Below are 25,543 nucleotides of genomic sequence, written 5' to 3'. Positions count from 1 at the left end.
AAACTAAGCATTTGCTCTTTGTTAGTAAATAACTCAGGCTCTATTGCATAATAGAATTAGTGATGGCTACATTATGAGGACAATCTTCTATACATTATGTGTTGATCTGTAGTTAAGTTGCCAAACCTGTATTATCACGTTATGGCCTATAATTGGCAATTAACAGGTGATTAAAATGTGGTTCAGATGTTGAACAGATACATGGTACCTTGGTTTATATAAGCAGTGCATGCTTAAACATGCCGTAGCCGTAACCCTGAGGCGTCGGCTATTGAAGAGCCTTATAAAAGCATTACACTACAGACTGTGACTAAAGGAAGACAAGCAATATTGATTCATTTCATTTATTGACTGCCAGGGTTCCTGAATACTTTAGCATGATCACCCACTGAATACACCCTTCATTTAGATGCATGAAATATTTCCTTCTGCTACATAATTAAAGTGTCTCAGACAAAACTATTATTTACTAAAATAGTAATGCAAACACTGATTTATATCACCATGTCTCATGTAAAAAATGTAGACGTAACAAAATTCACATTGTAAGTGTGATATACTGTACAGAAAGTCAAACAGAATAACACTACTACTAGGATCAAAGCAATATACTGTAATATCCACTTCCTGGAAGTATAAATGGTAAAGTAGTTAGTTCACTCACATGTTATACTGCAGGGGTGAGAATTGTTATTTCTTGTTCTTAAAGCAATGTGCTAACAATACTTTTTACTGTTTGTTTCTCTCCATAATACATATGTGTTGTCATTAAAAAGGCAACAACATATGTTTGTATTATTGTAAAATGCATAAAATTAAATTGTCTTTAATCTATTTTTTATTTTCCCTCTTTCTGTGATGTTAATCTTAAAAAACAAGTACAGTATTTGAAAACATGAAAACATTCTTACGATGCCTCTAGTATGTATACTTGCAGAATTTAACATTTACAGGTGCTGTTGCTTCCCTTCTCTTCCCCATAATCTCTTTATCTCATCCCAGCATTCTAATGTCACTCCTATTTAGAGTTTTATGGCTTACTGGCAAAGTATATGTGGGGCAAGAAGATACTGTACAGTCTGTGCTTACATAGAATAAAAATATAGATGTTTGTGTAAGCACTTCACATTTAGTACTTGAGAGAGTAATTATAGGGGAACATGCATCCAAACACAGAAAGGCAATCTGGTAATAATATTTGCATAACAACAGTATATCATTATTTTTATATAAACAGGAATAGAATAAAAAAGGAATGGGGGCAAAGGAAGATTTGGGGAAGACAGGAGACAGGATTTAATAGACTCTAAGGCAGGCATGTCCAAACTGCGGCCCTCCAGCTGTTGAAAAACTACACATCCCAGCATGCCCTGACACAGCTTTAGCATTCTCTGACAGCAAAACTGGGATATGTAGTTTCACAACAGCTGGAGGGCCGCAGTTTGGACATGCATGCTCTAGGGGGTATATTTACTTGATAACTGATAACTAAAAGCTGATTGGCTGCTATGGTCAACATCCCCACTTCTATAAACCCGGACTTTAGTAAATATCCCCCTAGGGATCACATTATAGTATGCCATATTGTGAGTATATTAATTTGAAAGATCACTCATACATTGTGTACAGGCCTAGAATAATTCCATTACTGCACCTGGAGCACCTCATATGGTTGTGTTCCTGATTAGCTGATGGATCATATCTTGTTGGTCCAAAAGGACCACACTTCAAGCACCTGAACATTTCCTCACAGTTGTTAAATACTTTTACCATTAGTAAATATCCTCTATATTTTATTCTTGCTAAACTGTTCAGAAGAGAGCACTTATGGATTATTTTATGGATAATCGGATATTATAAGAGCCTAGTATTTAGCTTTATAAGCGCTACAATATGCTGTTATGAGATAACAATAATATTATATGAGCACCAAAAATATTACTGATTCATTATTCTGCTGTCACTACAGTTCTTGTAGTGTTTTACTCAGTTTACTTAGTCCTTAGGTTGTCTCAGTCCCTAAGCTTTCTCAGACTCTAGGTTTTCTCAGTCCCTTGACATTGCTTTGCCTGTCTCAGGGCTGGCCTGGTACACAAATGAGTTAGCTATACACACCCCACTATCTATCCGGTTCTTCTTTATCCTGGATTTATTTGTGCGACACCTTCTCCGGAGCCCTACTAGCAGACATCCACAAAAGCATAATATGCAGAAGCCATTGCTGAAAGCCAATAGGCACACAATGAAGATATCATTTCTGTCAAGTAAGAGGAAAGAAATCAAGTGCAATATAAAGGGCATTTCACTGCCCACTACTACGAATGTTGTTAAAATCACCCAGAGTGGAGAGGGGTAAAGATTGATCTTCCTTCTTAAGGTTAAATTAGCAGCAGGCAAGTCAGATACTGAAGTTTTAAAACTCAGTTCTAAATAGATCTTCAGGGAAAATGAATAGAGAAATAGAGAAAGCACTGATATTACATACAGTGCTGGAAGCCATGCTGAACCACCTAGAAAGAGACGGCTATGTGGTGACTGATGCACTCCTAAACTAATCACATAAAAGGTAAGTGAAGAAGACAGATATTTTAGTATTGACAGCAACAAAATGACAGAATAGAAAAATCCCCAGAGGTACTCCTTCTGCCATACTGATTCTGATTCTTGTACTGAGTAGATGATCAAAGGAACAGCAAAATGTACACAAAGTGCCAGGTAAGTCAGTAGCTTCTCTGCTGGTACAGGCCAAAGTGATGCTTCTATGTCAGTTTCTGAGCTGTTTGCATCCACTCTGTTCCATTCTGCATGCATAGTACCTACAGTAAAAATATTAAAGCAGCAAGTTTTTCACTATACAATGGTGAAATATGTAATGTCATTTATATTCAGGGGCAGTGATGTCACAGCAGCTAACGTGACAGAAATTTTAGGAATTATAACTATATGCTTAATCCTATTAGGACACTGTCTTAAAGATTTGGGAGCCCTTCAGCTGGATGTAATGGAGTAATAGGAGTAATAAGGTAACTCTTTTGAACAGATTTGCAGAATGCCAGGATAACAATGGGCCGAATCGAATGTAATGCCGCCTGAGTGTTTTTTAAAGGGGCAATCACTTACAAGGCATGGTTTTGCCTTATAAGTGATTGACCCTTTAAAAAAAATATCCAAGTTCGGCCAGCATCCTGCATGGCCGCCGAACTCTGGCGGCAGTACATCCGGCCCATAGTATTTAACATTTATGCTTCTCATGTTAAAGTAGAAAACTTGGACTTTAGTTGGTTATTCAATTGCTATTCCTTAAAATTGGTAGAATCAAAGAGGCTGCTTCACTAATAAACCTATAGTAGCCTCTTACCATTGCCTGATTTTCGGTTTAGGTAGTCCAAAGCTAGTTGGCTGAGTTGTAGCAGCAGGTAGCTGTTGATCAGAATGAAGGAGGCCAGAGCTTGCAAGGGATACTTCTGACTTCTGAAGGCTTGTAAAATGTGGTTCATTGAGGCCCTTTTCTTATAGGTACACACTGCGTTATCAGTCACTGAAGAATGTCCCACTTCCAGCACGGCAGAGGCAGTGAAGAGGATCATCAGTACTACAGAGGTGGCTAGCAAGCTCTGGACAACTGTTTGCAAGAAGACAAAAGTTCATAATTAATATTTTCTATAACGAAGACATATACTGCATAAACTACCTTCCAGCTTTCCTTATTTACGTGACACAGCCCAGATGTGAGGGGACTATATCTGCTTCCCTGTCAACAGGAGTTTTGCTCCGATTCAGCCACATTTGCGAGAAAAGTCCAACTAGGTGAAGCCCTTATAATGTAGCAATTCAAGGGTACTTTAGAAGAAGGTGAGTGCTGGCCCACACTCCCAGTGAGTTGTGACATGTTGCCCAATGTGGCACACTTGACCAAACACACTGTGTCCCAACTAATAAACCATAAATGTTGAGAAGTATGCAGATGACTGGTTTATTTCCAGTATTAATAGAGCGTAATATTTATCTTTTTATCCATAGCAGTAGGTGTTCATATAACGTGTACAAGAGTTTCAAGGTTACATAGAGATCATATTATATGTGAATACCGGGAATGCCCTAAATCCTTCATGAAGCAGTAGAATCAGAGAGACCCTATATATCTGATAGAAGTACGTTCCATTACATTGAACCACGGGCAGAAGTATTACACAAATAGCTTTATGATGGCAATTATGTCTGTATACAGGAATAATAATGCTGTACTGTAAAAGTTCAGGTGGATTTTGGGTATAATTTATGGATAAGAAAACTAAAGCCATATCACAAAGTTTGTATGTGCAAATTACTACAGTATGTGGCGCTATTATACACACATAGAACCTACATTCCGCCTCTAATACAGAGTATAGGACACCACAGTTGATAGTCTGGAGGGGTGTAGTATGGTATGCCGGCTGTCGGGGTCCCAGCGCACCGTATACCGGCGCCGGAATACTGACCGCCGGCATACCGACAGCGTGGTGAGCATAAATGAGCCCCTTGCTATGCGCCACGCTATCTATTCTCCCTCCAGGGGGGTCGTGGACCCCCAAGAGGGAGAAACAGTGTCGGTATGCCGGGTGTCGGGATTCCGGTGCCGGTATACTGTGCGCTGGGACCCCGACAGCCGGCAATCTGAAGACCACCCAGTCTGGAGAGCTCTCTGTGACCATTCCATCCATATGTGAAACCAATAAATATTTAAAGCCCGCACAGAACACCATACTGCGACTATTATAAAATAGTGCTTTCCAGTACACAGGTACAATTTTTATTCAGATATTTTCTCATATTTTACACTTTTCTGAATTGTATTGACTTATTTATTGATTTTTTTGTGAAATATATTTTTTTGATGCCTAATAAAAGTTACATTGTAAGTTTGTAACCAGGGCACCTCAATGTGACAACTCTTTCTTTTTTTATTAATCAATGTGTTACACTTAGGTATAGTTGTCAGTTGTAGCACCTCCTAGTTTGACATTTGGGATATAAACGATTCTCATATGAATACTATTGAAGGGGTTCCAGCCATTTTTATTAATAAATATATTATTATCCAGTGCGAAAGGTCAGTGTGCTATTGTCTGTTGATAACTAGTGCTATAAAAAGATGGAATCTGCATTAAAACTGGAGTAAATGTTGTCTTTATCACCCATTTAAAGCTTGGGGCCCACAGCAAATGCCCTGTAATTTTTTTCACAATTGTGTTGTTCATGGTTAAAGTGCGTATGAGCCATATACAGTCCGACACTGTCACTGAGTAATGAGCACACCTATGCAGCTGCTGGGTGACCTGGAACACGAGAACGGTTTGGGGTCCTGAGGACCAAATTTGAGAGCCACTGCATGCTCCATAGATAAGAGATTGCTTGTATGTATGATAGTCTAGAGTCCTGTACATCTCAGTAGCATCTCCAATTGCAGCTGAACATGTGTAACTGGGTGGTAACTGGCTGTTCTCACAAGGGCTAAGTTTAGTGTGGGCATGTTGAGTGTGTATAGGTAGAATTGCAGGCTCTGCTGAGTTGTACGTGTGATAGATATCCCCAGCAGAGGACTCCAGTAATCTACTGGGTGGGCACCCAAAGCCCAAGGGAGGATCCTGACTCCAGGCTTCTCATCTCTCCAGACATCACTGGATACAAGGCTCCAGATGAAGTCAAGGGATCTGCAGCCATTATATGTAAGTTAGGCTCTTCCTGGCCATGTGATGAGCTTGAATCAAAGAGGATACAATCTCCACTAATCAACATGCTCCAATTAAAAGATGATGCATCTGAGAGCAGCCACAGCAAGCCAACTGTGACTTACTGCATCATTTCCATCCCCTTTGCTGCAATTTATATTATCCAATACTAGCAGAAAGAGTTCAGTGTAACAGCAGTTCAGAAAGAAAGAATAGTAAAATAGAAAGATGAGTTCCAGTGGATCTGGAAGGTCCCAAGTTCAATAGAAGATCCTGGAACAGTGATTGTGGCAGCCTGTGAGATTCAAGGAACAAGCTGAGGATCATAGAGGCCTGCAGTGGAGGGAACAAAAGGCTTATAAAGATTTGCCATTGGAAAGCGGGCATCTGTCAGCATATCCTACCTACCTCCTGCATCCCAAGACGACATGAGAAATGGGCTCTTTGCATTTTCGGGTATAAGACCCATGTCCAATATTTTTAACTTCAATCAATAGGTCCATACCATAATTTAAACTCCGGATGCTAGATCTGTGCAACTACCTCAGACACTAACCTGTACTACTAGGTAGGCTCTCCATATCTCACCAAAATGAAACACCCATTTCCCTCCCAAATAATCTCCCCTAGTTTTCCTGCCAAAACATTATCCACTATTTCACTCTAAAAATCCACAGTTCCTCCTCCTGTATCTGTACACTGTGGGGCATTAGGCTTTTCTTGTATTTAGCTAGCCAGTCATCAGTAAAAATATTAATAGAGAAAGTACTAGTAGGCCTATACCCATGTCCCAAGCTTACCCCTTTCAATGTGTAAGATGATAGGCCTATCACAGTCTTCCTAGTAAATAGGTCATGCCTAAGGCAGGAGATGACTAAGATAAATCAGAGAGCATTTAGGGAGTAGCTAATCAAGATAGTTCTTGTTAAATTGCTGACGTGTATTGTTTGCCATTTGCATATTCATCTGTAAGGGGATTGTTGTAGATTGGGTAGCACTGTAAAATAGAAGTACTAAGAAGTTTTGTTTGTCTGGTAATAGTGTACACAGGGCAATGACTAGTGGATGGCCAGGATGGCACCCGTTAGAGATGCTGGACGAAGGGGGGTGGGGGTGAGAGTGGGGGCCATCCTGGCCATAGGCAAAACTACAGTAATACTCCTGGCCTGACAATCAATGGGACTCCCCTCAGACGAGTCACAGTACCAGGCCAGCTGTGCCCCGACTAGAATTATAACGATGCAGGTGGTGCTCCCATCTGATGGCCCACCTCTCCCTCCTCCTTCCTGCATGGTGATAACAAGACATCACTTGGAAATAGTGAAATGACAGGAGTCAGAACTGGAGCTGATGCAGCCTTCATAAAAGCCGACATCGGCAAGTAAGTAGAAAATAATATGGGGGTGCCTTGCATACTTAAAATGGGGGACACAGTGTGTCATAATGTGAATTGGGGGTATACACAGTGAATTGGGACATTCACAGTGTGGCTTATAATGTGAATTTGAATCAGGGACACCGAGACAGAGGGGGAACTGTAGTATATACCTTGCTCGGGTTGGCTGAAGTTGCTAAGTGGGGTTCCGGGTTAGTGGCACATAGGCTTTTCCTACATAACTGTTCTGGAAAGAAGCCTTGCTGATTTCTTTGTTGTCTTTTGAAAACGTATCACCCTTTATATTTTTTTGTTTGTTTCTGGAAAACTTTGCAAATTAAATTGATTACATTATATGATGAGACTTGAAAAGTAAATACAGAATAATATATAGTGACACACTCCGTACATTCTTATGTTATTTGTCTTATCAATAGATATATTTGATGCAGGAGGAGGGGGGGGGGGGGGAGTTTGATTCCTAACTAGTTTACCTGATATTAAATGGCTGTTCCTAGTGAGGTTGAACTCTCCTATACAGATGACTTCCAGATAAATGTGAAATAGCCAACACATGGGAAGATACCAAATTGTACCTGTAACAAATATATACATTTTAGTATATAATATAGATGATTATATAGCCTTCAGAGCATTTTCTGTGCATTTTGAGTGTAGTCCACAGTGTAAAGAAATATAGGACTCTGCTTTTGTGTTACAAATAAAAAACCATAACTCATAGGAGTTTCTATAATGGGTGCAGTGGGTGCGGGGCACATGGTCTCCTGTGTTCAGTGGGGCCCACACCACACACCCTGCACTCATATATTATACTTACCCCTCCGGAGTCCCACAGCGACGGACCTGCAGTGCAGACGCAAATCACTTAAAAAATGACGGACACAGCCATTTCCGAGTGATTTGGGCATGCGCACTGGAGATGTCCCTGGGCGCCATGTTCCCAGAGACCTGCACATTAGGGTGGTTCACGGCCTTATGGGAATTTTTTTGTTTTTTTCTTTGTTACTTTCCACGAGCTTGGTTTTGTTCCTTCAACCAAAAGAAGTATGTATGTCAAAAACTGGCTCATTTGAACCATATTTAGAGGTCGCTAGGATTTGCAACTTTTTGTATACATATATGGTATATAAAAAATGTTGCTTTTGTTTTAGGCATGAGAATGGCTTCCACTACATCTACGAGAACGTCAGCTGAAGTGTGGTTAATTGGAAAACCAAGATTAGTACAGCTGCATCATAAAGCATTTTGTTGTCATGTTTAGTATTTTTCTGAATATTTGATTGGTCTAGCTTTTTACGATTCGCGAGTAACAGTTGAGTCTAAAAGAGAAATGGTTAAAAATCTTCAGCTACCACCAAAAGCGTTAAAAAGACTTGACGGTAAAAGGTTTAACCTTCAGAATGCACTTTTGTTACTCAGCGCACAACCAGTGCCAGATTAAGGTCCTCATGGGCCTGGAGCTGAAATTTCTGAAAGGCCTATTGCATGCCACTGCATGGGGTGTGACCAGCACCACGGGGGTATGTCTACCGATATGGGGGCGTGACCACTGATGTATATGTATTTTTATTTATATAGAGGAGCATATGGTGCTCCTCTATTAAACTATCTGTGAGGGCACCTGGACAAGTAAGGATTTGTTGAGTGGAGTGGAAATATACCAGAGGTGTAACTAGGGATTTTGGAGCCCAGGGCAAGATCAATAATGGCGTCCCCCCCCCAAAAAAAAAAAAAACCCTACAAAGGAAAGTATGTGCACACGCCATGACCACACACCAGAAGGGGAGGCGTGGAAACTGAAAATGGGATGTGTCAACATGACACGCCAGTTGTTTCATGTTATACTGGGAACAGGGGCGTAGCGTGGGTGGCGCAGGTGGAGCTTGAGCTCCAGGCGCCTGCTCTGATATCGGGCGCCGCAGCCACAGTCCACTGCTGCCTCCAGGGCAGGACTGATCATCGGCGCTGCTGGCAGTAATAACAAGCCGCTCCCAGCGCCGGAGTCCGGGGGAGGAGAGGCTTCCTGTTCTAGTTACAAATATGGCCACGCTGGTCCTGACGGAAGCCTGCTGCGCATGCCTAGCCGCAGCAGCTCCTCCTCCCATGGGCCTTTGCGGAGTCTAACTAGACAGCCACCACATTACTTCCTACCCCCACCAAAGTAAAGCAGGAGCAAGTGCAGGGGCGGACCAACAAGGTACAGCAGCATATTTATATTTTAATAAGGTTATTCAAATGACAAAAGTGTGTGTGTGTGTGTGTGTGTGTGTGTGTGTATATATATATATATATATATATATATATATAGATGCAAGTGTGTTTATACTGCATTTGTGTGTAAATATGTGTATAACTATATATATATATATATATATATTTACACGTGTGTGTGTGTGTGTGTGTGTGTATATATATATATATATTTATATATATATATATATATATATATATTGTCCATAGCAGCCGGCACTCTGGTGTTCAATCAGCAATGGGTCCCCGTGCCAGTGTAAATCAACATACACCACTTCACAAATCACGGCACTGGAGACAGGTTTCAAATGCAATAAAAAGCTTGTAATGTAGGTAGACGCACGTTTCAGAGCTTCCGCTCCGTCCTCAGTACCATACATGCTTGCTGGAAAAGGAATCAAGGTGGATTATGAGGTTAAACACATTCGCTCCCTTTGGTCTAAATGGCAAGATCAACTGGAATGTTATGTAAATAGGTTGGCAGTGCGTATAGTACGGGATCACTGAGGGATTTCATGCCCCTATTGTATGACACACTGGGGCTATATTGTTCTTTGTGGGGGTGATGGATTGGGGAATAGTGCTGTTCTTTATAGTTGGTACCCCAGCATTAGTGGTATCCGGTGATGGGGTATACAAGTATATGTATAAATTGATCCGCATTTAGTAGTGAGAAGATGCTACTAGGTATGATAATTATGTATGTTTAATGTAATTTAATGTAATTTTTTTCTTTTAGTGTCTGTATTATGTGTTGTTTTTGTTATAGGTCCCTGTCAGGCGTGTGCTGCAGGCCCGGGGGAACCAGTTCCGGAGCTGCAATATCAGTGACGTCCCGCTCTGCAGACTGTGGGGCTGGTGACGCGCAAGCCGAGCGTTGCCTGGCAACATGACGTCGGGAGCGGAAGCGGAAGTGAGAGCAGCGGCGGTGAACAGGAGCCAGGGGGACGGCGTCGGTGCTCGGCGGGACCTACACAGGTATTTAAATGTGTGTATTGTCGAGTTGTGTTTATCTTGTATGGTACTGAGGACGGAGCGGAAGCTCTGAAACGTGCGTCTACCTACATTACAAGCTTTTTATTGCATTTTAAACCTGTCTCCAGTGCCGTGATTTGTGAAGTGGTATATATATATATATATATATATATATATGTATATACTAGAAACCCGGCACTCCACGTACATTAGGCAATTAGCTTCGGTGCCCTCTGAAGCAATGTGTCTAATATCCAAAAAAGGCAGTAGCACTCTGAGATTTATTGTGAAAAAATCCTTTGTATTGGGTCACATAAAACCAACCACCCCCTTTCCTGCATTTCCCCAGTCCCAGCTTCCTCTCTGTTTCTGGGTCCGGCGGGAGAGGGGCAGAGAAGGAAGGAGGAGGAGGGGTGACGTTATTATGCTGTGCCCGCGCTGGCCCTTGTCGTCTGTTCCTGACACCGCGGCCACCGGTTAAAGCTGCAACCTGCGGCTCAGTCATTGGCTGGGCGCGCAGGCTGCAGGGAGGAGGAAGGAAGACGGATCCCTGGCAGCATGTGGAGCCAGCAGAGGCTGCGTGGTGCAAGTAAGGCTGGCTATATTGCATTGTGTGTGTGTGTGTATATATATATATATATATATATATATATATATATATAAGTGTCCAGGTAGGCAGCACACACAGTCAAATGTAGCAATGGTCCGGTGCCTTCCGTAGGGGTCCCGCATGCAGGGTACTCCAAACATATACTCGCAATCGGCGGCACTCGTAAATTATCAGACATAGGCAGGGATGTGCTTCAACGTTTCGAGGACTTTATTTCCTCGTCATCAGGATAAATAATCCTGATGACGAGGAAATAAAGTCCTCGAAACGTTGAAGCACATCCCTGCCTATGTCTGATAATTTACGAGTGCCGCCGATTGCGAGTATATATATATATATATATATATATATATATATATATATATATATATATATAATCTACCTCTTTAGCAAGGGCCCCACAGTCTGAAGTGCCCCTGGCCCCCCGTAGCCTTAATTCGGCTCTGCTATGGAGCTGATTCTGAGGTTGAAGAAAAAAAGAGCAAGTAACTTTTCATATTGGTAAAACCATGTTGCAATGCCGATGAGGAAGATTTAAATTAGTAGAGATTATGGGTCTATGGGGCAGGCTCAGCATGAATCGTAGAAGTGCGGAAATCCCTATTTGGTGGTTTCTGCACTTCTGTGTATGCGCACACGCCACTGAACACATGTGCAAGGACTTAAACTGTAATCGCAGTCTAAGGGGTCTATTTACTAAGCCTTGGATGGAGATAAAGTACCAGCCAATCAGCTCCTAACTGCTATGTCACAGGCTGTGTTTGAAAAATGACAGGAGCCGACTGGCTGGTACTTTATCTCCATCCAAGGCTTAGTAAATAGACCCCTTAAGTCCCGGCGGGGAAGAGGCCTCCCCGCTATGGGGAAGGGGCATCATGGCGGAATTGGGGGGGGACGCGGTCTGGACAACAGAGGTGTGTCCAGGCCATTTACCAGGCGGTCCATGGCGGCTGCGTGACATCACATGCAGCTGCTGTGGTCCGGCAACTGCCTTTGCAGCAGGGGGCTACCTTTAAGATGTGAGCGCATCGCTGTTTAGCGATGCGCTTGCATTTCAGCGGGGTGGGGGGGGGGAGGACCCGGCATGTGGGGCGGCCTTGCCCTGTGCTGGGCGGCCCTCCGCGTGCTAGAGAGGTGAGTTGTAGTTTTGCAATTTCTCGCACAACTACAACTCATGCTGAATTAGACCCTATGTACTAAGCCTTGGAGAGAGATAAAGTGGACAGAGATAAAGTACCAGCCAATCATCTCCTGTCATTTTTCAAACTCAGCCTGTAACAAGGCAGTTAGGAACTGATTGATTGTTACTTTATCTCCGTCTGCTTTAGCACTCTCCAAGGCTTAGCACATAGACCCAATATCCTAAGTGTCTGCCTGACCTGTCTGTGGTCCATACCTAGTGTCTGCCTGTCCTGTCTGTGTACCATACCGTGTGTGTCCTAACTACATTCCCCGAATCCCTGGCTCAAGCAGCTGGTACTTAGAGGTTCCTCCGAGGTGACCAAATGTGTTCTGCGGTGGGCTGGCAGTTTTTCACCGGGCTCCTAACATTGCATTCCCCTGATGGGCCCTTCATGTCCCAGTCTGTTTGTGGGCTACATGCAAAAGCAGCTAGTACCTACACTAAAAGCCAAAACATACAGGCTGAGCCTCCGTTATCAAAAATTCAGAAATATGGAATATTCCGAAATATGAACTGTTTTAGTGTGACTGAGACACTCTTGCTTTCTGGTAGTTCAGTGTACACAAATTTTGTTTTATGTACAAAATTATTAAAAAATATTGTATAATATTACCTTCAGGCTATGTGCATAAGGTGTATATGAAACATAAATGAATTTCCTGTATGTACACAAACTTTGTTTCATGCACATAATTATATTTCTCTAACGTCCTAGAGGATGCTGGGACTCCGTAAGGACCATGGGGTATAGACGGGCTCCGCAGGAGACATGGGCACTTTAAGAAAGACTTTGACTCTGGGTGTGCACTGGCTCCTCCCTCTATGCCCCTCCTCCAGACCTCAGTTTGAGACTGTGCCCAGAGGAGGATGGGTGCACTGCAGGGAGCTCTCCTGAGTCTCCTGCTAAGAAAGTATCTTTGTTAGGTTTTTTATTTTCAGGGAGCTCTGCTGGCAACAGACTCCCTGCATCGAGGGACTGAGGAGAGAGGAGCAGACCTACTTAAATGATAGGCTCTGCTCCTTAGGCTACTGGACACCATTAGCTCCAGAGGGATTGGAACACAGGTTCGTCCTGGACGTTCATCCCAGAGCCGCGCCGCCACCGTCCTCCTCACAGAGCCGGAAAAAAAGAAGAAAGAAGGCTTCAGAGGCGGCAGAAGACTTTGTGAGCTTCACTGAGGTAACGCACAGCACTGCAGCTGTGCGCCATTGCTCCCATACACCTCACATACTCCGGTCACTGTAAGGGTGCAGGGCGCAGGGGGGGCGCCCTGGGCAGCAATATCTCTCTCCTATGGCAAAATGAACTATATACTAGAGATGAGCGGGTTCGGTTCCTCGGAATCCGAACCCGCCCGAACTTCAGTTTTTTTTACACGGGGCCGAGCGACTCTGATCTTCCCGCCTTGCTCGGTTAACCCGAGCGCGCCCGAACGTCATCATCCCGCTGTCGGATTCTCGCGAGGCTCGGATTCTATCGCGAGACTCGGATTCTATATAAGGAGCCGCGCGTCGCCGCCATTTTCACACGTGCATTGAGATTGATAGGGAGAGGACGTGACTGGCGTCCTCTCCGTTTAGACTAGAGTACTAGAGAGAGACACAAATTTTGGGGAGCATATTATTAGGAGGAGTACTACTTGCTGCTGATAGTGTGACCAGTGACCACCAGTTTAATTAATCCGTTCTCTGCCTGATAAAAAACGATACACAGTGTGACACAGTCACATACCATATCTGTGCTCAGCCCAGTGTGCTGCATCATATGTAATACTGTATATCATTATCTGACTGTGCTGAGTGCTCACTGCTCACACAGCTTAATTGTGGGGGAGACTGGGGAGCAGTTATAGCAGGAGTACATATTTTAAGTACAGTGCACACTTTTGCTGCCAGAGTGCCACTGCCAGTGTGACTGACTAGTGACCACTGACCACCAGTATTGTGATTGTCTGCTGACCACCAGTATATTGTGATTGTCTGCCTGAAAAAGTTAAACACTCGTCGTGTGGTGTTTTTATAAACGCATTCTGCAGACAGTGTCCAGCAGGTCCGTCATTACATAATATATACCTGTCCGGCTGCAGTACTAGTGTGATATATATATATATATATATATATTTTTTAATTTTATCTCATTATCATCCAGTCTATATTAGCAGCAGACACAGTACGGTAAGTCCACGGCTGTAGCTACCTCTGTGTCGGCAGTCGCTCGTCCATCCATAATTGTATACCACCTACCCGTGGTTTTTTTTTTTTCTATCTTCTTGATACTAGTAGCTTACTTTAGGAGTCTGCAGTGCTGAGTCTGACAGACAGTGTCCAGCAGGTCCGTCATTACATAATATATACCTGTCCGGCTGCAGTACTAGTGTGATATATATATATATTTTAATTTTATCTCATTATCATCCAGTCTATATTAGCAGCAGACACAGTACAGTAGTCCACGGCTGTAGCTACCTCTGTGTCGGCAGTCGCTCGTCCATCCATAATTGTATACCACCTACCCGTGTTTTTTTTTTTTTTCTATCTTCTTGATACTAGTAGCTTACTTTAGGAGTCTGCAGTGCTGACAGACAGTGTCCAGCAGGTCCGTCATTACATAATATATACCTGTCCGGCTGCAGTACTAGTGTGATATATATATATATTTTAATTTTATCTCATTATCATCCAGTCTATATTAGCAGCAGACACAGTACGGTAGTCCACGGCTGTAGCTACCTCTGTGTCGGCAGTCGCTCGTCATCCATAAGTATACTAGTATCCATCCATCTCCATTGTTTACCTGAGGTGCCTTTTAGTTGTGCCTATTAAAATATGCATCATGTGCTGTTTGGGGAGTATTTTTTTGAAGGGCCATCCTGCGTGACACTGCAGTGCCACTCCTAGATGGGCCAGGTGTTTGTGTCGGCCACTAGGGTCGCTTATCTTACTCACACAGCTACCTCATTGCGCCTCTTTTTTTCTTTGCGTCATGTGCTGTTTGGGGAGTGTTTTTTGGAAGGGCCATCCTGCGTGACACTGCAGTGCCACTCCTAGATGGGCCAGGTGTTTGTGTCGGCCACTAGGGTCGCTTAGCTTACTCACACAGCTACCTCATTGCGCCTCTTTTTTTCTTTGCGTCATGTGCTGTTTGGGGAGTGTTTTTTGGAAGGGCCATCCTGCGTGACACTGCAGTGCCACTCCTAGATGGGCCAGGTGTTTGTGTCGGCCACTAGGGTCGCTTAGCTTACTCACACAGCTACCTCATTGCGCCTCTTTTTTTCTTTGCGTCATGTGCTGTTTGGGGAGTGTTTTTTGGAAGGGCCATCCTGCGTGACACTGCAGTGCCACTCCTAGATGGGCCAGGTGTTTGTGTCGGCCACTAGGGTCGCTTATCTTACTCACACAGCTACCTCGTTGCGCCTCTTTTTTTCTTTGCGTCATGTGCTGTTTGGGGAGTGTTTTTTGGAAGGGCCATCCTGCGTGACACTGCAGTGCCACTCCTAGATGGGCCAGGTGTTTGTGTCGGCCACTAGGGTCGCTTAGCTTACTCACACAGCTACCTCATTGCGCCTCTTTTTTTCTTTGCGTCATGTGCTGTTTGGGGAGTGTTTTTTGGAAGGGCCATCCTGCGTGACACTGCAGTGACACTCCTAGATGGGCCAGGTGTTTGTGTCGGCCACTAGGGTCGCTGAGCTTAGTCATCCAGCGACCTCGGTGCAAATTTTAGGACTAAAAATAATATTGTGAGGTGTGAGGTGTTCAGAATAGACTGAAAATGAGTGGAAATTATGGTTTTTGAGGTTAATAATACTTTGGGATCAAAATGACCCCCAAATTCTATGATTTAAGCTGTTTTTTAGTGTTTTTTGAAAAAAACACCCGAATCCAAAACACACCCGAATCCGACAAAAAAAATTCGGTGAGGTTTTGCCAAAACGCGGTCGAACCCAAAACACGGCCGCGGAACCAAACCCAAAACCCGAAAAATTTCAAGTGCACATCTCTACTATATACATGTACAGGTGGGCACTGTACATGTATATTAAATAGCCCCCGCCATGTTTTACATATTTTGAGCGGGACAGAAGCCCGCCGCCGAGGGGGCGGGGCTTCTCCCTCAGCACTCACCAGCGCCATTTTTTCTCCACAACACCGCTGAGAGGAAGCTCCCCGGACTCTCCCCTGCTTGACACACGGTGAAAGAGGGTTTTAAAGTAGAGGGGGGGGGGCACATAATTGGCGCACATATAGTATGTATATATATATATATATAACAGCGCTACTGGGTAAACATTCTGTGTTTTTTCCTGGGTCATATAGCGCTGGGGTGTGTGCTGGCATACTCTCTCTCTGTCTTCAAAGGGCCTAAAGGGGGAACCTGTCTTCAGAAAAGAGATTCCCTGTGTGTGTGTGGAGTGTGTCGGTACGCGTGTGTCGGCATGTTTGACGATGAAGGCTCACCTAAGGAGGAGGGGGAGTGCATGATTGTCAGGTCGCCGTCGGCAACGCCGACACCGGACTGGATGGATATGTGGAATGTCTTGAATGCTAATGTAAATTTATTACATAAGAGATTAGACAAAGCTGAGGCTAGGGAACAGTCAGGTAGTCAGACCGTGCCTGTCCCAGTGGCACTGGGACCTTCCGGGTCTCAGAAGCGCACATTATCCCAGATCACTGACACAGATACCGACATGGATTCAGATTCCAGTGTCGACTATGAGGATGCAAAGTTACAGCCAAAAGTGGCTAAGGGTATTCGTTACATGATTATTGCTATTAAAGAGGTTTTGCATATCACGGAGGAACCCCCTGTCCCTGACACGAGGGTACACATGTATAAAGAGAAAAAACCTGAGGTCACTTTTCCGTCCTCATATGAGCTAAGCGAATTGTGCGAAAAGGCTTGGGAATCTCCAGACAGGAGATTACAAGTTTCCAAGAAGATTCTTAATATGGCGTATCCCTTCCCACAAAAGGACAGGATACGATGGGAATCTTCGCCTAAAGTAGACAAGGCGTTGACACGCTTATCAAAGAAGGTAGCACTGCCATCCCAGGATACGGCTACCCTCAAGGATCCTGCTGATCGTAAGCAGGAAGTTACCATGAAGTACATTTACACACATTCTGGTACTATTATTAGACCGGCTATGGCATCGGCCTGGGTTTGTAGTGCTGTCACAGCATGGACAGATTCCTTATCTACGGAGATTGAGACCCTAGATAAGGATACCATTTTAATGACCCTAGGGCATATCAAGGATGCTGCGTTATATATGAGGGATGCTCAAAGAGACATTTGTTTACTAAGCTCCAGAATAAATGCTATGTCTATTTCTGCTAGGCGACTCTTGTGGACCCGGCAGTGGACGGGGGATGCCGACTCAAAGCGGCATATGGAGTCGTTGCCTTACAAGGGGGAGGAGTTGTTTGTTGAAGGCCTCTCGGACCTTGTCTCTACTGCTACAGCAAGTAAATCGAATTTTTTGCCTTATGTTCCCCCGCAACCTAAGAAGGCGCCGCATTACCAAATGCAGTCCCTTCGTTCCAATAAAAGCAAAAAGGTACGGGGTTCGTCCTTTCTTGCCAGAGGTAAAGGCAGGGGGAAAAAGCTGCACACAGCTAGTTCCCAGGAGCAGAAGTCCTCCCCTGCGTCTGCAAAATCCACCGCATGACGCTGGGGCTTCCCTGGGGGAGTCAGCTCAAGTGGGGGCACGTCTTCGATTTTTCAGCCACATCTGGGTCCACTCACAGGTGGATCCCTGGGCAATAGAGATTGTTTCCCGGGGATACAAGCTGGAATTCGAAGAGGTGTCTCCTCGCCGATTTTTCAAATCGGCCCTACCAGCTTCTCCTTCAGAGAGGGAGTTAGTGTTACATGCAATTCAAAAATTGTGTCTTCAGCAGGTGATAATCAAGGTTCCCCTTCTGCAACAAGGGAAGGGGTATTACTCAACCCTGTTTGTGGTCCCGAAACCGGACGTTCGGCCAGACCCATTTTGAATTTAAAATCCCTGAACCTGTACTTAAAAAGGTTCAAGTTCAAGATGGAATCGCTCAGAGCGGTCATCGCCAGCCTGGAGGAGGGGGATTGGATGGTTTCCCTGGACATAAAGGATGCATACCTTCATGTTCCGATATTCCCTCCTCATCAGGCGTTCCTGAGATTTGCAGTACAGGACTGTCATTGCCAATTTCAGACGTTGCCGTTTGGGCTTTCCACGGCCCCGAGGATTTTTACCAAGGTAATGGCGGAGATGATGGTGCTCCTGCGCAAGCAGGGTGTCACAATTATCCCATACTTGGACAATCTCCTCATAAAGGCGAGATCTCGAGAGAAGTTACTGGACAGCGTATCGCTGTCTGTGAAGACGTTACAGCAACACGGCTGGATTCTCAATATGCCGAAGTCACAGCTGGTTCCTACAACGCGTCTGACCTTTTTGGGCCTGATTCTGGATACAGACCAGAAAAAGGTTTTTCTTCCGATGGAAAAGGCTCAGGAGCTCATGGCTCTGGTCAAGAACCTATTAAAGCCAAAGACGGTTTTCAGTGCATCACTGCACACGTGTCCTGGGGAAGATGGTGGCGTCTTACGAGGCCATCCCCTTCGGCAGGTTCCATGCGAGGACTTTTCAATGGGACCTACTGGACAAGTGGTTCGGGTCTCATCTACAAATGCATCAAAGGATCGTTCTGTCTCCCAGAGCCAGGGAATCGCTCCTGTGGTGGCTGCATAGTGCTCACCTCCTAGAGGGCCGCAGGTTCGGCATTCAGGACTGGATCCTGGTGACCACGGACGCAAGCCTCCGAGGTTGGGGAGCAGTCACACTGGGAAGAAAATTTCAAGGTCTCTAGTCAAGTCTAGAGACTTGTCTTCACATCAACGTCCTGGAATTGAGGGCCATATACAACGCCCTACGTCAAGCGGAGGCATTGCTTCGCGACAAGCCAGTCCTGATTCAGTCGGACAATGTCACAGCAGTAGCTCATGTAAACCGCCAAGGCGGCACAAGGAGCAGGGTGGCAATGGCAGAAGCCACCAGAATTCTTCGTGGGCGGACGGTCATGTAAGCGCACTGTCAGCAGTGTTCATTCCGGGAGTGGACAACTGGGAAGTGGACTTCCTCAGCAGACATGACCTGCATCCGGTAGACTGGGGACTTCATCAGGAAGTCTTCGCACAGATCGTGGATCAGTGGGGACTGCACCAAATAGACATGATGGCGTCCCATCTCAACAAAAAGTTAAAGCGGTATTGCGCCAGATCAAGAGACCCTCAGGCGGTGGCGGTGGACGCCCTGGTGACACCTTGGGTGTTCAGGTCGGTCTATGTGTTTCCTCCTCTTTCTCTCATACCCAAGGTGTTGAGAATAATAAGACAAAGAGGAGTGAGAGCAATCCTCGTGGCTCCGGACCAAGAAGGACTTGGTATCCAGATCTGCAGGAGTTGCTCACAGAAGATCCGTGGCCTCTTCCTCTACGGCAGGACCTGCTGCAACAGGGGCCCTGTCTCTTCCAAGACTTACCTCGGCTGCGTTTGACGGCATGGCGGTTGAACGCCGGATCCTAGCGGAAAAAGGTATTCCGGATGAGGTCATTCCTACCCTGATCAAGGCTAGGAAGGACGTGACATCGAAACATTATCACCACATATGGAGAAAATATGTTTCTTGGTGTGAGGCCAGGAATTCTCCTACGGAGGAGTTCCATTTGGGCTGTCTCCTTCACTTCCTTCAGACTGGAGTGAATTTGGGCCTAAAATTAGGGTCCATAAGGGTTCAAATTTCGGCCTTATCCATTTACTTTCAAAAAGAATTGGCTTCTCTTCCTGAAGTACAGACTTTTGTGAAGGGAGTACTGCATATTCAGCCCCCGTATGTGCCTCTTGGGACCTTAATGTGGTGTTAAGTTTCCTTAAGTCACATTGGTTTGAACCTCTCAACACGGTGGAGTTGAAGTACCTCACTTGGAAGGTGGTCATGTTGTTAGCCTTAGCTTCAGCAAGGCGAGTTTCGGAACTAGCGGCTTGGTCACATAAAAGCCCCTATCTGGTTTTTCATGTGGATAGGGCGGAATTGAGGACTCGTCCTCAGTTCCTTCCTAAGGTGGTCTCATCTTTTCATATGAACCAAACTATTGTTGTGCCTGTGGCTACGCGTGACTTGGAGGATTCCGAGTCCTTGGATGTGGTCAGGGCTTTGAAGATTTATGTGGCCAGAACAGCTAGGGTCAGGAAGACAGAAGCACTGTTTGTCCTGTATGCAGCCAACAAGGTTGGCGCTCCGGCTTCTAAGCAGACTATTGCTCGTTGGATCTGTAACACGATTCAGCAGGCGCATTCTAAGGCAGGTTTGCAGTTACCAAAATCGGTTAAGGCCCATTCCACTAGGAAGGTGGGATCGTCTTGGGCGGCTGCCCGAGGAGTCTCGGCTTTACAGTTGTGCCGAGCAGCGACTTGGTCGGGTTCAAACACCTTTGCAAAGTTCTATAAGTTTGATACCCTGGCTTAGGAGGAACTCTTGTTTGCTCAATCGGTGTTGCAGAGCCATCCGCACTCTCCCGCCCGTTTGGGAGCTTTGGTATAATCCCCATGGTCCTTACGGAGTCCCAGCATCCTCTAGGACGTTAGAGAAAATAAGATTTTACACCTACCGGTAAATCTATTTCTCGTAGTCCGTAGAGGATGCTGGGCGCCCGTCCCAAGTGCGGACTTCTCCTGCAAGACTTGTATATAGTTATTGCTTTAATAAGGGTTATGTTATAGTTTCATCGTTTTGGACTGGGACTATGTTGTTTGTTCACACTGTTAACTGGGTAGTTTATCACAAGTTATACGGTGTGATTGGTGTGGCTGGTATGAATCTTGCCCTTGGATTAACAAGAATCCTTTCCTCGTACTGTCCATCTCCTCTGGGCACAGTTTCTCTAACTGAGGTCTGGAGGAGGGGCATAGAGGGAGGAGCCAGTGCACACCCAGAGTCAAAGTCTTTCTTAAAGTGCCCATGTCTCCTGCGGAGCCCGTCTATACCCCATGGTCCTTACGGAGTCCCAGCATCCTCTACGGACTACGAGAAATAGATTTACCGGTAGGTGTAAAATCTTATTTTTCAATTTTTTTTATAAAATTATCTTCAGGCTATGGGCCTGATTCATGGTTGTAAGTAAAGCAAATCATCAAGCAACTGGGTAAAACCATGTTGCACTGCAGGTGGGGCAGATGTAATGTGCAGAGAGCGTTAGAGGTGAGTTGGGTATGTTCAAACTGAAATCTAAATTGCAGATTAAAAATAAAGCAGCCAGTATTTACCATGCACAGAAAAAATATAAACTACCCAAATCTAACGCTCTCTCTCTGTACAAGTTACATCTGCCCCACCAGCACTGCAACATGGTTTTATCCAGTTGCGTAATAATTTGCTTCACTTACACACATGAATCAGTCCCCATATGCATAAGGTGTATATGAAATATAAATCCATTTTGTTTTTAGACTTGGGTCCCATCCCCAACATATCTCATTATGGTATGCAAATATTCCAAAGTACATAAAAATCCAAAATACTTCTGGTCCCAAGCATTTTCGGACATGGGAGACATAACTTGTAATGTATTTGCACCCCTTGTATTGCAACATGGGGCCTAATTCAGATCTGATAGCTGGGTTGCGTTTTTTGCTGTCCTGCAATCAGATAGTCGCCGCCTACAGGGGGAGTGTAAATTGGCCGTGCAAGTGTGTGATCGCATGTGTAGCTGAGCTGCAAAAATCCACTTTGTGCAGTCTGTGCGCAACCGAGGACTTACTCCTTCAGCACGATCAGGAGAGGCTGATCTGGGCGAGGGCTAATGTCAGACACCCTCCCTGAAAACACTTAAGCACGCCTGCGTTTTCCCAAACACTCTCAGTAAACGCCAAGTTGCCACCCACAAATGGCCTCTTCCTGTCAATCACCTCGCGAACGCCCGTGCGATCGGATTTTTCGCACCATCCCGTCGCTGACCGGTGGTGGCCGTCGTTGCTGTCTGACGCGTGTGTGCATTGTGGTGCATACGCATGCGCAGTTAGGATCTGATCACCAGCTGTGCGAAAACGCACAGGTGCGATCAGATCTGAATTACCCCCATAGTTTGTTCCAGATACAAAACTAATTGCTATTTGTTGCTTTGCTCACAAGTCAGAATCAGTCTCACTAGGTGTCTCTTCACTCCCTCCTAGCAAGTAATGCCAGATAAAAATGTAAGATATTTAGGGTGGGATGTATAAACGTGAAAATGTTATAAGTTTCTTTCTGCATCTGTGCTGCGGAAGGATCCGATCTGATCTCTCCCAGCATCCCCACGGCTGCCATGTGCCTCTTTTGCGATACTAATTGACATGTACTAGGTGGACATGGAAAAAGGTCGATACGAGTTTTTCACAATTTTTTCATTTTTTGACCTTTTTTCTACTTAACAATCCACGGGGACTACAATTGGGGATGGTAACTTGTGCCGCACGCGCCAGTAGCGGAGCGAGGTACCGTGCCCGAAGCATGGCGAGCGAAGCGAGCCACGTGACGGGTTACGGTGCACTAATAGGGGTTTCCTATCGCTTTTAGAAGAAAACGACACCAAAAAAGTAAAAAAACTCAGGTCGACCTTTTCCCATGTCGACCTAGCACATGTCGACCTAATGACCATGTCGACCTGTGTTTCCTTGTGCGGTCAGCGGTGAGGTTACTTTCGGTCAACCGCTGACCGCAAAGTTCCCACCATTGGCTACAATGGAGCGCATAGGCGCTACATTGTATCTGTGCCGTGTGCTGCCTGACAGACACTACAGGAGCACACAGCCAATCAGGAGAATGCCACGACTTGGCGCTCCCTGATTGGCTGAAGGGACCCTCTTTGACAGGAGTCATGGGGGGTCCTGGCAGTCGGGGAAAGGGGTCCCATGTGTAAACATGGGACCCCTTTCAGTGCGTGGTCGGGTTTCCGTTTATTATTTTGCCAAGTACGTGGATTATTCAAAGGTCTGATTCTACACTGGATTATGTGAGTATAATTTTTTTCACAGGTACCCCAAGGATTCTACATGGAGAAGAGGACCGAGCCTTGTGGGAACATAGGTAAGTATGTGTGTATGGAGGTGTGCATATATGTAATAAACTTATACTTTCACGGTGTGTGTGTCCTGTTTTTTGGGGGGTATTTTTTTAGTAGTAGTACTACAGGTAACAGCGGGCCCGGTTTTCCACCGCATGCTGGTACTTGTGGTTCTCCAAGTACCAGCTTGCGGGGGAAGCTTGCTGGGACTTGTAGTACTGCTACTAAAAACAATATTCACATTTTTTCAAAAGGCTATCAGCCCCCCATCCGCCATCCGCCGCCCTTGGATGGGGGGGACAGCCTCGGGCTTCACCCCCCCGGCCCTTGGGTGGCTGGAGGGGGGGACCCCTTGATTTAAGGGGTTCCCACTCCTCCAGGGTACCCCGGCCAGGGGTGACTAGTTGGGTATGTAATGCCAGGGCCGCAGGGACCAGTAAGTGTCCCCCGGCTGTGGCATTATGTACCTGGCTAGTGGAGCTCGGTGCTGGTTTCAAAAATACGGGGGACCCCTACGCTTTTTGTCCCCCGTATTTTTGGAACCAGGACCAGGCGCAGAGCCCGGTGCTGGTCGATTAAATATGGGGGAACCCCTGTCATTTTTTTCCCCATATTTTTTCAACCAGGACCGGCTCAAAGAGCCCGAGGCTGGTTGTGCTTAGGAGGGGGGACCCCACACAATTTTTTCCCGAATTTTTAAAACTTTAATCAACTTTTTAAGGTACACAATGAAGCCCTGCACGGATCTCACAGATCCGGCCGGGATTCCTTGTGTTTTGTCAGGCAGTGTTTTACTCATCACTCCCGTAAAACACTGCCTGATATTACGAATCACATCGACATCGGAAAAAACGATTGTGTAAAACTCGGCAGCCTAGTGAATGATCGTATCAGGATTCAAAAAGTTGCAGTAAAATGCACCTGATACCATTCGAGTTCAAACACCCTTCAAAACGGCCAAAACACGAATCTTTGTAAATATACCCCCATGTGTCTGCCTGTCTTGTCTGTGGCGGTGTTGCCTATAGCAACCAATCACATTTTGTCTATCATTTTCTAGAATACAATAATGAAATGATAGCTAGAATCTGATTCGTTGCTATGGGCGACACCACCACTTCTCTCTTTTAGAAGCTTTAATAATTCTACACCTAAGAGTCTATTAGCTGAAAATTATCTTTTTAACATCCAGAAGTCAATTCACCAAGTAGATATATAATTTATTTTCCCTAAACCATAGCTCCTTCTCCTAGATAGATCTGATGTCTGATAAACAGGCACTAACAGCTATCTGGAACTAGAATATTATATTTGACTGAGACATATTATACTCCACTTTCTCTAACGTCCTAGAGGATGCTGGGGACTCCGTAAGGACCATAGGGAATAGACGGGCTCCGCAGGAGACATGGGCACTTTAAGAAAGAACTTGACTCTGGGTGTGCACTGGCTCCTCCCTCTATGCCCCTCCTCCAGACCTCAGTTTGAGACTGTGCCCAGAGGCAGATGGGTGCACTGCAGGGAGCTCTCCTGAGTTTCCTGCTAAGAAAGTATATTTGTTCGGTTTGTTATTTTCAGGGAGCACTGCTGGCAACAGACTCCCTGCATCGAGGGACTGAGGAGAGGGGAGCAGACCTACTTAAATGATAGGCTCTGCTTCTTAGGCTACTGGACACCATTAGCTCCAGAGGGAGTCGGAACACTGGTTCGCCCTGGACGTTCGTCCCAGAGCCGCGCCGCCGTCCTCCTCACAGAGCCAGAAGAAAGAAGCCGGGTGAGTATGAGAAGAAAGAAGGCTTCAAAAAGGCGGCAGAAGACTTCGTGAGCTTCACTGAGGTAACGCACAGCACTGCAGCTGTGCGCCATTGCTCCCATACACCTCACATACTTCGGTCACTGTAAGGGTGCAGGGCGCAGGGGGGGGGCGCCCTGGGCAGCAATATAAACCTCTTATTTGGCAAAAGAGAGCATATATACAGCTGGACACTGTATATATGCATGAGCCCCCGCCAATTTTACACTTTTAGCGGGACTGAAGCCCGCCGCCGAGGGGGCGGGGCTTCTCCCTCAGCACTCACCAGCGCCATGTTTGTCTCCACAGCACCGCTGAGAGGAAGCTCCCCGGACTCTCCCCTGCTTATACCACGGTAGAAGAGAGGGTTTTAAAGAAGATGGGGGGCATATAATTCGGCGCAGATAATAACAGCGCTACGGGGTAAACATTAAATTGCTGTGTTTTTCCTGGGTCATATTGCGCTGGGGTGTGTGCTGGCATACTCTCTCTCTGTCTCTCCAAAGGGCCTTGTAGGGGAACTGTCTTCAGAAGAGCATTCCCT

The 25,543-nt window shown here is 45.4% G+C and overlaps 1 protein-coding gene across 5 annotated transcripts in view; it reads right to left on the bottom strand.

The window, feature by feature from the left end:
- Nucleotides 1–330: 330 nt before the first annotated feature.
- The window catches only part of LOC134935464 (uncharacterized), a 95,161-nt gene continuing 69,948 nt past the window's right edge, over nt 331–25,543 (bottom strand). For all 5 annotated transcript variants that reach the window (XM_063930523.1, XM_063930520.1, XM_063930524.1 and 2 more), the window contains 3 exons: nt 7,581–7,682; nt 3,359–3,622; nt 331–2,816 (listed from right to left, as the gene is read on the bottom strand). In XM_063930523.1, the coding sequence (XP_063786593.1) occupies nt 2,047–2,816; nt 3,359–3,622; nt 7,581–7,682 (1,136 nt within the window). In that variant the 3' untranslated portion in view covers nt 331–2,046. The remainder of the gene's footprint in view (nt 2,817–3,358; nt 3,623–7,580; nt 7,683–25,543) is intronic.

This window comes from Pseudophryne corroboree, chromosome 6 (assembly GCF_028390025.1).
Source record: "Pseudophryne corroboree isolate aPseCor3 chromosome 6, aPseCor3.hap2, whole genome shotgun sequence".
Classification (NCBI taxonomy): Eukaryota; Metazoa; Chordata; class Amphibia; order Anura; family Myobatrachidae; genus Pseudophryne; species Pseudophryne corroboree.
The sequence above is the reverse complement of the archived record's forward strand: the minus strand, read 5'-3'. Positions and strand labels throughout refer to the sequence as shown.